Source organism: Colossoma macropomum, unplaced genomic scaffold (genome assembly GCF_904425465.1).
Source record: "Colossoma macropomum unplaced genomic scaffold, Colossoma_macropomum, whole genome shotgun sequence".
In the NCBI taxonomy this organism is placed as follows: domain Eukaryota; kingdom Metazoa; phylum Chordata; class Actinopteri; order Characiformes; family Serrasalmidae; genus Colossoma; species Colossoma macropomum.
The window spans coordinates 6,172,694-6,184,398 of record NW_023494809.1 but is presented as its reverse complement, the minus strand read 5'-3'; the positions used below and the strand labels follow the sequence as shown (position 1 = coordinate 6,184,398).

The window sequence follows — 11,705 nt, the reverse complement described above, 5'->3', positions numbered from 1 at the left end:
TTATCCACCTGCAGGGCTGTATCTGCAGTAATGGAGATGAGACAAGCTCTGTCAGAGCACAGTCAGGGTTACGGCTCACCTACCAACATGGAGATGTGCTTTTCTTAATGATGCAGTCGAATACTATCAATTGGCATCGGCCCACAATTCCAATTTCCATGCGTCGCTGTACGGCTCTACCCTGTAGACTGATTGCAGTCTGTATTATTTGTGCTGTAGAAGTTGCAGCAGGAGCTGGAGTTCTTGGAGGTGCAGGAGGAGTACATTAAAGATGAGCAGAAGAACCTGAAGAAGGAGTTCCTCCATGCTCAGGAGGAAGTGAAGAGGATACAGAGCATCCCTCTGGTCATCGGTCAGTTCCTGGAGGCTGTGGACCAGAACACTGCCATTGTGGGATCCACCACAGGTAGGTATTCTCAAGATTCACCTGGATTATTTTGGGGCAGTTGAGAATTACTGTATAAAATACACCCTGAATTAACAGCTGTAACTATAGGTATCTACACTAGAGGTATAGATAATACGTTTTACATTTTCCAACATTTAAAAATGATGCTGATTTTACTTTGGTCAAAAAAAGCACATACTATATTAAATAGTATTATAGTTGTCAAATTAAATTACTGCCTTAAAATCAGTGCATCAAAACTCATTTTTACTCATGTTCAGTATGGAATTATGAGAAATGCTAGTAGGGAAAATTCATCTTAGCGTTATCTTAGCTTTCTTTTCCTGGCATCAATGTGCCCGTTCCTTCCAACACTCAGTAGATATTTATCTAAATGTAAAAATATGGTAATGTGTAATAGTACAAAGCTAATTGTGTTCTGTTTCAGGCTCCAACTACTATGTACGAATCCTGAGCACTATAGACAGAGAGCTGCTGAAGCCCAATGCCTCAGTGGCTCTGCATAAGCACAGCAATGCCTTGGTGGACGTTCTGCCCCCAGAGGCGGACAGCAGCATCATGATGCTCACCTCAGGTAAATGCACATACAGCAGAATACATACGTTAAACGACAAGTAAATATATTTTTCTCTTTTTCCATTTAACTGCACAAGCACATTTGCAGTATTTTTACTGGATTAAAATCGCTTCACAATTATTACTGTCAGACTGTAAAACTACACACTGCAGATTCATACTGGATTAAAATCGCTCCACAATTATTACCATCAGACTGTAAAACTACACACTGCAGATTCATACTGGATTAAAATCGCTCCACAATTATTCTCTTCACAATTATTACTGTCAGACTGTAAAAACTACACACTGCAGATTCATACTGGATTAAAATCGCTCCACAATTATTACCATCAGACTGTAAAACTACACACTGCAGATTCATACTGGATTAAAATCACTCCACAATTATTACCGCCAGACTGTAAAACTACACACACTGCAGATTCATACTGGATTAAAATCACATATTATATCCGTAATCATTTAAATTCTAATACCTCCACAGGTAAAACCAAAGGGCTGCTGATTGTGTGATGCTTGTTTGTTCTCACAGATCAGAAGCCGGATGTCATGTATGCTGATATTGGTGGGATGGACATACAGAAGCAGGAGGTGCGGGAGGCCGTGGAGCTGCCCCTCACACACTTCGAGCTCTATAAACAGGTGTGTGTGTGTGTGTGTGTGTGTGTGTGTGCGCGCGCACGCAAACCTGCAAAAATGGGTGTTTTTAGTGGTCTGATCTAGGAGTAAGGAAATACACCGATCAGGCATTACATTATGACCACCTCCTTGTTTCTATGCTCATTGTCCATTTTATCAGCTCCACTTACTATATAGGTGCACTTTGTAGTTCTACAGTTACAGACTGTAGTCCATCTGTTTCTCTGATACTTTGTTAGCCCCCTTTTACCCTGTTCTTCAGTGGTCAGGACCCCCATGGACCCTCACAGAGCAGGTACTATTTGGGTGGGGGATCATTCTCAGCACTGCAGTAACACTGACGTGGTGGTGGTGTGTTAGTGTGTGTTGTGCTGGTACGAGTGGATCAGACACAGCAGTGCTGCTGGAGTTTCTGAACATTGTGTCCACTTACTGTCCACTCTATTAGACGCACCTGCGTTGTTGGTTCACACTGTAGGTGTAAAGTCAGAGACGATAGCCCATCTCTTGCTGTACAGTATGAGCTAATCATCCTGTAGTCCATCAGTGGTCACAGGACGCTGTTGGCTGGATATTTTTGATTGGTGGACTATTCTCAGTCCAGCAGTGACACTGAGGTGTTTAAAAACTCCAGCAGCACTACCACTGAAGAACAGGGTAAAAGGGGGCTAACAAAGTAGAGAAACAGATGGACTACAGTCTGTAACTGTAGAACTACAAAGTGCACCTATATAGTAAGTGGAGCTGTTAAAATGGACAATGAGCGTAGAAACAAGGAGGTGGTCATCATGTTATGCCTGATTGGTCTATGACATTTATTATAACTTGTGTTAAAAGCAGGGTCTCCATTCAAACGCAGATTTTAAGCAAATAAACTCTGTAAAATGAAATGCAAATTAATCACGGTTTCCATCTGATATTGTTCTTTGCAAATGACACACTTTCACTGCACAGCGCAAAGCTGGAGTCTCTTATGTGGGTTCTATGTGCAAGTTCACTTGATTTTGTTTAGCAAAAAAACATTTACTTCTATTTTGCATCAGGAATGACCCTAGACTTTGCAGGCACAGGCGCACATGATGGGTGGTTGAAGTGGGAGGGTGCAGGCATTAATATTCAAGCTTGTGCAGACCTCCAGTAGACACGGGCACAATTTCAGCATTTTATAAATATTTGTGTTGGAGGTTTGCATTGGCTCAGAGTTCCCATATCATGTGTCACTGGTGTGGCCAGTACTAGCACACTAGAAATTGCATAGATCATAAGAAAAGCATATTTAGTCCTGTTTAATTTATATAATAAAATGTTTTATAAGAGTAACTATACTTTTTATTTTTTTTAAATGTGGCACTATTGGTGCATCAAACTTCAGAAAAATAAAATATTGTGATGTCTGTAAGGAAAATATGTTCCCATACCAAGTAATTGTTGCTTAATTTAACACTTTTGTTTTTATTTTATGTATTTTTCAGATTGGTATTGACCCTCCCAGGGGTGTGCTGATGTACGGTCCCCCTGGCTGTGGGAAGACTATGCTGGCCAAAGCTGTGGCTCATCACACTACAGGTAACTTACGCAGTCACTGACACCACTGCTTTTTAAGTATGGTTTTCACTTATTTTGAATTATTTGTATAATACTTTTTTTGCTTGTTTGATATTAATCCTGGAAAAAAGTGAGGAAAATAAATAAAATCATAGAAGATTATTTTTTTATAAGAGCATCAATGAGACTTTCTCATATTAAGATCATCTTTGGCACCTTCAGCGCAGAGAGATACATAACCACCTACATAGTCAGTCAAATTTAGCTGAGAGAGACAGAAATTTGAGGCTGTCCAGTCAGGATGTGCCTTACAATTTTGTCTTAACCCTCTATTGCACGATGTTGCCTCAGGGCAACAAACTCATTTTCCTCACTTTACAATAACATTATACATATTTAAAGACAACAATAGGATTAACAATAAAGGGAAGAATTTGGGTCAAGTCAATAAAAAGCATGAACTTGGTCATACAGTCTCTTAGTCATTTTTTTTGTTATGAGAATTTGCAGAAATATGTTTGTTGCCTAGAAGCAGCATTGTGCGACAGTGGAATGGATTTAGCCAGTCACAAGCCAGGACTCACCACTTCAGGGAACAGGGCTCTATAATCATTTTTCCCGTTGTCACATAATGCTCCAAAACAAGCCCTGCACACGTTTTTTTGCCAATGTTTTTGAATTTAATAATCAGGTCCAAAAAAAAACGATCAAGGAACATTTTATGCAAGAAAAGTGCCTTGAGTATTTTTTTTATTGCTCTCATTGAGGGTTGATTGGCTCAGTGTTGTGTTGAGTGTCATAGTTTGTGTTTAATGTTGCGTATTTTCTCCTCTGTTCTCAGCGGCCTTTATCCGTGTGGTGGGCTCAGAGTTTGTCCAGAAGTATCTCGGTGAAGGCCCCCGCATGGTGCGTGACGTATTCAGATTGGCCAAAGAGAACGCTCCGGCCATCATCTTCATCGACGAGATCGATGCCATCGCTACCAAGCGTTTTGATGCACAGACTGGAGGTACCACTTTTTATTTATTCAGCAGACATTTGCCCATAAAATGCATTCATGGCCATATTTATGTGCGGCCACTCATGCATTTTTTTTATATCATTTTATTTATGGCAGAATCTGAATTTATTTATTTATTTATTTATTTATTTATTTTTTATTATTATTTTTTTAATACCACAGTTCCACTCTGTGTGAGCGAAATGAACAATGAAACAGACCAAAACATTTCTATAACTTCCTATCAGCCCAAAGTCACAATATATGCAACATTATTTACTCTTTAATAGTGGAAATTCACTTTTAAATAACATAATTCAAATAAAGTGCGACATCGAAGGTAAGAGGCGACAGGCTATTTAACACAGTGAGTCATGCATTCTTTAAATACAGTGCCAGTGCGCTTACCTGCTTTGCGTTGTTCACCTCCAATGCAACACTGACTGGCCAGAATCAAAGTAAGAAGTTGGCCGATTGCTGTTTGTGTGTTTAGAGCAGAAATCTGTCAATTCTGATATTGGCAAATTATAGACGTGCACCCCTAATACTTATTGGAGTGATAATTCATCAAAAAATCACTTTTCAACAATTTTCCCTCCCCAAATGTAGTCGATCAGCCCAGTAATCTCAAGAAGACTTGATTGTGTGTAGTGTGTTCTTTCATGTCTTAAACGCTGAATAAAAGCATCCACTATAAATGGCCTGAAAGCACTTGTACGTTTATCATCAGAAGATTTTCTCTGACCGAAACATAATTGGATTTATTCAATCATTTTCTATTTTTCCCTCCAGCTGACCGAGAGGTGCAGAGGATCCTCCTTGAGCTGCTGAACCAGATGGACGGTTTCGATCAGAATGTGAATGTGAAGGTAGGTTTGGACTGATCGTCGTTATTGCCAAATATAGTGATTATTGAATCAGTATTTTATTACGCATATGTTGGGGAAGCAGAGTCAAAAAGACAGTTCTGCCTGTTGGAATAGGGAGTTTTATGGACGCTCGAGTACTTGATTAATCACACCAGACACGATTACTGCCAGACCTGTTGTAACATCACTTAAATAGAACCTGTCTGGCAATGTGAATCAGCAAGAAGGTCTTAAAAAGCATTACATGATGCCACAGTCTAAAGAGATTCAGGTACAGATGTGAAACAAAGTCTTTAAAATCTACCAGTGTGGAAAGGTTTACAAAGCCGTTGCTGAGGCTTTGGGACTCCAGAGAACCACAGTGAGAGCCATTATCCACAAACTTGAATCAGTGGTGAACTTTCCCAGGAGTGGCCGGCCTACCAAAGTTTCACCAAGAGCACATCAGCAACTCACCCAGGAGGTCACAAACAAACCCAGACGAATATCTGAAGAACTGCAGGTCTCACTTGCTTCAGTTAAGGTCAATGTACATGATTCCATAATAAAAAAAAAAGGCACTGGGCAAAAATGGCATCCATGGGAGAGCTGCAAGGCGCAAATCACTCCTGACCAAAAAAACACAAAGGCTTGTCTCGCATTTGCTGAAACCTCTAGATGACCCCAAGACTTTTGGGATAATATTCTGTGTTCTGATGAGTCAAAGGTGGAACTTTTTGGAAGACATGGGTCCTGTTACATCTGGTGTAAAGCTAACACCACATTACACTATAAGAACATTATACCAACAGTGAAACATGGTGGTGGTGGTGGTGTGATGGTCTGGGGCTGCTTTGCTTGGACGCCATGACTGATGGAGCCATGAATTCGGCTCTCTGTCAGGAAATCCTGAAGGAGAATGTCCATCCATCAGTTTGTGACCTAAAGCTCAAGTGCAGTTGGTTTATGCAGCAGGACAAAGATCTGAAGCACAGAAGCAAGTTCACCTCTGAACAACTCAAAAGAAACAAAATTAAGGTTTTTGAGTGGCCCAATAAAAAGTCCTGACTTGATTTTGTGGTTGCTTCTGTCATCTTTATCTTATATTAAAATTAGTTGGATGATGTGAAATTTAAATATGACAAAGTAGTAAAAATAGAAGAAATTAGGTGAACATGTTGGCGCTTCGTCCTCTGAGGAGAAAACTTTAATATAGCTTTTATTAAAATAGCTAATAATAGCAAAGCCTGATGCTTTTATTAAACGAAACAGTAAAAAAAATTATCAGTATTGACAGTTTCTTCCACCAAGAAAGTAGTTCCAGTGGCTTTGGGTAAGGCGACTGTTGTGCTCAGCACCGATGGTCGGCGGAGTGATACAGGATTGGTAATGCTGTGGTCACGTGTAACAGTACTTTACAACCTGATTGTGTGGTCAGATCTGTTGTATTATACCCAATAAGGCATCACAGATATAATGAAACAGTGTAGATTCTGACCGTCTCAGAATGAATTAGTTTAGAAGCGCTAGAATCTACCAGCTGATCTCATTAACACTTTTAATGAGTACGGCGAACAACAACCACCTTGAGTTGTCCTTCGTCCCCAGGTAATACTAAAGGAGCTAATTAGGTTGTGTGATTTGGGTCAGTGTAATGCAGCACAGACTGCACTAAAAAAAGCTTTCATTATGAATTAACCAGGTCCTGTGAGCTTCGCTCAGAGTTGTATAAAGAAAGTAGTTTTCTCTTAATGGTGAGCGCGTAGTCCAGGTTTAATCAATAAATCTTTTGTTGGATGTTTACTTTTATAGTTTTGTTTACATTTTGAGGGCTTTGCAACTTCATTGCAAATAATAGAATCTCAGTTTGGGATTAGAAATATTACATTTTATTGTTATTGTAATATGTTGCGCCACAATACGCTTTTCTGAGCATATTGCAGACAACGTCGGAGTTTGAACACTGACCGACTGCATGTTTTGTCACAAGGAGAGCATAATTAGTCCTGTTTAATCGTATTTGATTCAGCACAGCGTTTGAAACATTGAACAAAAATCTCTCATTAGTCCTAGTTTCTCTTAGTGTTTTTAAAACGTGGCGCTGCTGCTTCTGTTTTTCTCAGGAAAAACAAATTGTAATATTTCTGCCTCAGAAAACTGTCTGAGCAGACGGTGTGTATTATGCTTCAGGCAGCCTGTGTAAGGTATCGGATTACGGAGGTAAACTTGCATTCAGACGGGAGTAACTGTGGTAACCATGGTTATAGGTGTTGGTGACTAACACAACTGTCCAAACACTACAAGTTAGAACAGCCAACACACTGCAGAATGCTGCTCTTCAAAGTGCGGTAAAAATGATCTTTCGCATTTCTTTTTATTAAAGCTGTACATTAGTCATTTTCCCACATCTAAGGATTTTTTGTTTTTGTTTTTGCTACATTGCTCACTCGTAGTCAGCCAGGCACCACTGAAGTAGTTCAGGTGGGCAGGGCTTTGGAAAGGAGTGGCCGATGAGAAATATGCTCTAAATCTGAGAAATGACCGAGATTGGTTTTTATTTGTTGTGAGTACATTCATGCAGGAGCTTATAGCTAAAAGCATAAAGAGGTTAACAAAGTTAACAGCACTTTTAAAAGTGGTGCTTTAAACCATTGTGTGGAACGACAGACAGACAGACAGACGACCACTTTATTAATCCCAGAGGGAAAGTCGTCTATTACAGCAGCAAAAGTTCAGTAAAGAGCAAAACGAGCAAAAGTATTGCTGTACACTATTAGACAGATGCATAAATACAAGACGTAAAGATATATAATAAAATATACTAAATCAACCATAAAATATGATGTGCAGTACCAAAAAAAAAAGTGTAGTATATGCAGGTGACAATGCAGTGGTGCGTGTCACATCCAGTGAATGAACCGAGTGACTAAACACTGTAAACAATAACATATGTTAATAGTTGTATATACATGAGTGTATAAACAAAGTGGCAGTGCATAGTAAAGAGTAGAGGTATATAGTGTCGGGTTTGTAGCTCCTGACAAAATTTTTAAAAATTGTCATATTCTTCTGTTGCCTCCACTTCCAATCTACCAATATGCCAACCTGAGCTGTCAGAAAAATTATTGAAATATTTCTACTGAAATTATAATGTCTTAATTTTTTCTCTGCAGGTCATCATGGCCACTAACAGGGCAGATACCCTGGACCCCGCTCTGCTGCGTCCCGGCCGGCTGGACCGAAAGATCGAGTTCCCCCTGCCGGACCGCAGGCAGAAACGACTCATCTTCTCCACCATCACCAGCAAGATGAACCTGTCTGAGGAGGTGGACCTGGAGGACTGTATCCTCACCAGTGATCTCTAAACACTCTCTACAAGATAAAGCTGGATTCCTTTAAAGTGATACTTCGGCCAAATTTCCAGTTTCCCCCTCACTGCAAGAAACTATACACTTTAATTTGCATCACAGGCTGACATCGTTTATTAAAGCCGGTTCATGTTTTAGTTAATCAGAACGCAAAATGATTTTACTTTGTTAGGTAAAATCTTGTTACTGCTTATAATAAGCACAGTTTCATTGCATCATTTTAAAAGACTGATTTTTTTTTTTTAATTATTTATCTTCAAAATATAATGGCTTTTGCCCCGCCTCTAAAACGCCTTCTGATTTTATGACGTCACCAGGCACCAGTGGCTCTTTTCTCCACAGCATAATTAGATTTGTAGGTAAAAATCTAGATAAAAGGTAAAAAAAAGTAGGTAAAAAAATTCAACACAGTTTAACAATAAATGGTCTTAAACTCTGGAGTTAATGTAGAACTGCTAATTCACCCTTTAACCCTGAAGATCAGCGCAGACTGCTGGTCATCATAGCAACACAGACAACAATCTCGCCTAGCTAGTATCTAACGAAACGGCAAAGAGAGAGATTTAAGACGAACATCGATAATTTGGAGACGAATGGACTGATTAGTGTTTATAATCACTCCAGCTGGTTTCCTGATACGTTTAATCTCAACGAGAAACTGACAAACACTAAAAAGTCGTGAGGCTGAAGTCAGTTTCTCATTCGAATTCTTCCGTTCCACCTTAAATGGTGCAGCAGTTTCATTCTGGCACCTCAGGCACCATTTAAGGTGGGACGGGAAAATTCTAACATGAAGCTGGAGAACGAGAAGCGACTTCAGCCTCGTAAAAAGTCAACAATTTACAAGAAACTGTTCTACTTTTGAGGAAAAGTTTCCTGCTGGAGATGTGAGAAAAGCAGCTATATCTGAGCTGAAGCTTAAAGCAGAGCAAAGAAGGTCTGCATTTTCGTGTATATTATATTTTTTAGCCTATACTAGCACATCACAGTGGTGCTGATGGGAAGCCAACACAGATATATTGTACGTTTAATGTGTGTTTGTGTGTGGTCTGTTGTCCTTAACCCGTCTGCGCAGACGTTGCCAGGCCGGACAAGATTTCTGGAGCGGATATTAACTCCATATGCCAAGAGGTGAGTCGCAGAAACTAAAGCAGCTCTTTTTACTGACTTAATGCCCGTCAGAGGGAGCTGCTCCAGGACAAGCTCTGTGTTCTGTTTTTAAAGATCCATGATATTATTAGTCATATCAGTATCAGCAGATCCTTTAAGGCAAGGCAAGTTTGTTTATATAGCATCTTTCACACACTGCTGTCATATAAAGTGCCTTACAAAGGAGAAAATACAGTCATTTACAAAATGACTATTTAAAGGACAATAGAAATTAAAAACATAATAAACAATAAAATGATAATCAATACATTAAAATTTAAATTAGAAGATTAAGAAATGTAAGAATATTTGCAAAATTATCTGCATCAGATGTTTCAGTTCGATATTTCAAACTGATATCTGTCGATGTGTTTATTGAACTCCAGAAAAGCAGAATGTTGATTTTGCTGCATTTATACTCCTACAGAAATACATTCTCTCTCAGGACAAAACCTCACATGGCCAAAACAGTCACTTTACAGGAGAAGGAAAAATCCTTACGTCATGTTAACTTTGAGTTTACATTATTAATGTGTTTCTAAGTCAGTTTGAACCGTTTCTGCTGGTCTGCTCATCATGAAATTTGAACACAATGTAAAAAGTAACTGGATTTTTCAAATTATACAAAAAAAAGTTAAAAAAAAAAATGGAGATGCAGGGTTTTGCGTGACAGTGTTACTTTTCTCTGTAAAGCTAATCCGGATGGATGTAGATTTCTGTGTTTTTCATAAATGAATGTAACTGAGCATCAGGATCCTGTTCATATTTCACTGCTGTCCAGTTACATTTGTGTATTCAGTACATTTTTTTTTTTTTTTAAATAATGTTTGAATCGTGCTAAAATGTTCAGATTCAGATTAAGATGTTTGATCAGGTCTTGAATCCTTTTCTTAAAAAAATTAAAAAATAAAAAGAATTGTAGTCAAAATGAGTCGGCAGCTACGTTTTTTTTTCCCCCAAAAGTCTTGTGGGGTTTTTTTGTTTTGTTTTTCATTAAATTGTTTTACCTTCAAAATGTTGGTTGTTGTAGGCTGTGGAAACGTAAATTGTCGGTTATAGTTTATGAGATGTTGACAGTTTTTTTCTGTTCAACTTTAGCAGATAAACTTTTGACATCTGAAATGTTGTGAAAACCTACAGTGGAAAAGTAGCACATTTACACACAAAGATAATAAGAATAACAACAATATTTAAAAGCAGTAAACAGAATGACCTTGTGGGGAAGCCAGAGGTACACAAGCAGCGACTAACATGAAATTAGAAATAGATATGTCATTTTAATCAATAAACTAAAACTGGGTTTTGCAGGAATTTTTTTGTTTGTTTTTTTTGTTTGTTTTGTTTTTGTTTTTGTTTTTTTTTTATTATAAATGATTATAAATTTAAATTTTTTCCCTTGCAATTTGCTCAGAAAGCCGATGGAAACGTAGCTACTGTGAGATTTACAGCCCTGATTCTTAATATTCATTAAGCTTAGTTTCTTTTTTCTTTCCTAATGTTTTCCACCGTCTCCTCATGTTGTGTTTTCAGGCTGGGATGCTGGCTGTGCGTGAAAACCGCTACATTGTTCTGGCCAAGGATTTTGAGAAGGCCTATAAAACGGTCATCAAGAAGGACGAGCAGGAGCACGAATTCTACAAGTAGAGAAATCCCTCCCTGTATATCAGCATCAGCCTGATTCCTTTGTTCCATTTGATTTTTCTCATTTTCAGCGTTTATTTGTACGTACAGTATGTTGTTGGTCTAGGAGGCTGCGCTCGAGTCTCTGGGCTTCAGTAAAGGGACTCACTGCGCAGGTGTTCATGTAAACAAATATACACACACACACACACACTTCTGCAAGAAAAGGACGTTTTATGTATTCAGTTTAATGCAATTGTACACAGCAAAGAGAACCAATAAAATGTTTTCCATAAAACCAACAAGCTTTCGGCTTCCTTCATTAATTATCCTCATAATTAAACGAGAATTCCACTGATTTTTTTTATTTTTATTTATGCATAATTCAGTGATTTGAGGTGTAAACAAAGTCATTCAGAGTTGTTTGATGTGAAATTTACTATCCAAAACCACCAGTGAACCTACATTAGGCTTCTCATATTGATGGTAAAAAGTGATAAAATTATATTTTAGCTTCTCCAATCTGTCATAAAACAGTGTCTCAG

General features: G+C 38.5%; 1 protein-coding gene across 1 annotated transcript in view; it reads left to right on the top strand.

Moving 5' to 3' along the window:
- The window catches only part of psmc4 (proteasome 26S subunit, ATPase 4), a 13,659-nt gene extending 2,281 nt beyond the window's left edge, over positions 1-11,378 (top strand). Inside the window, exons 3-11 of the mRNA XM_036558593.1 lie at positions 220-406; positions 837-983; positions 1,524-1,633; positions 3,103-3,196; positions 4,017-4,184; positions 4,968-5,044; positions 8,197-8,365; positions 9,467-9,522; positions 11,071-11,378. Coding sequence (XP_036414486.1) covers positions 220-406; positions 837-983; positions 1,524-1,633; positions 3,103-3,196; positions 4,017-4,184; positions 4,968-5,044; positions 8,197-8,365; positions 9,467-9,522; positions 11,071-11,184 — 1,122 coding nt within the window. The 3' untranslated portion in view covers positions 11,185-11,378. The remainder of the gene's footprint in view (positions 1-219; positions 407-836; positions 984-1,523; positions 1,634-3,102; positions 3,197-4,016; positions 4,185-4,967; positions 5,045-8,196; positions 8,366-9,466; positions 9,523-11,070) is intronic.
- The last annotated feature ends 327 nt before the right edge of the window (positions 11,379-11,705 follow it).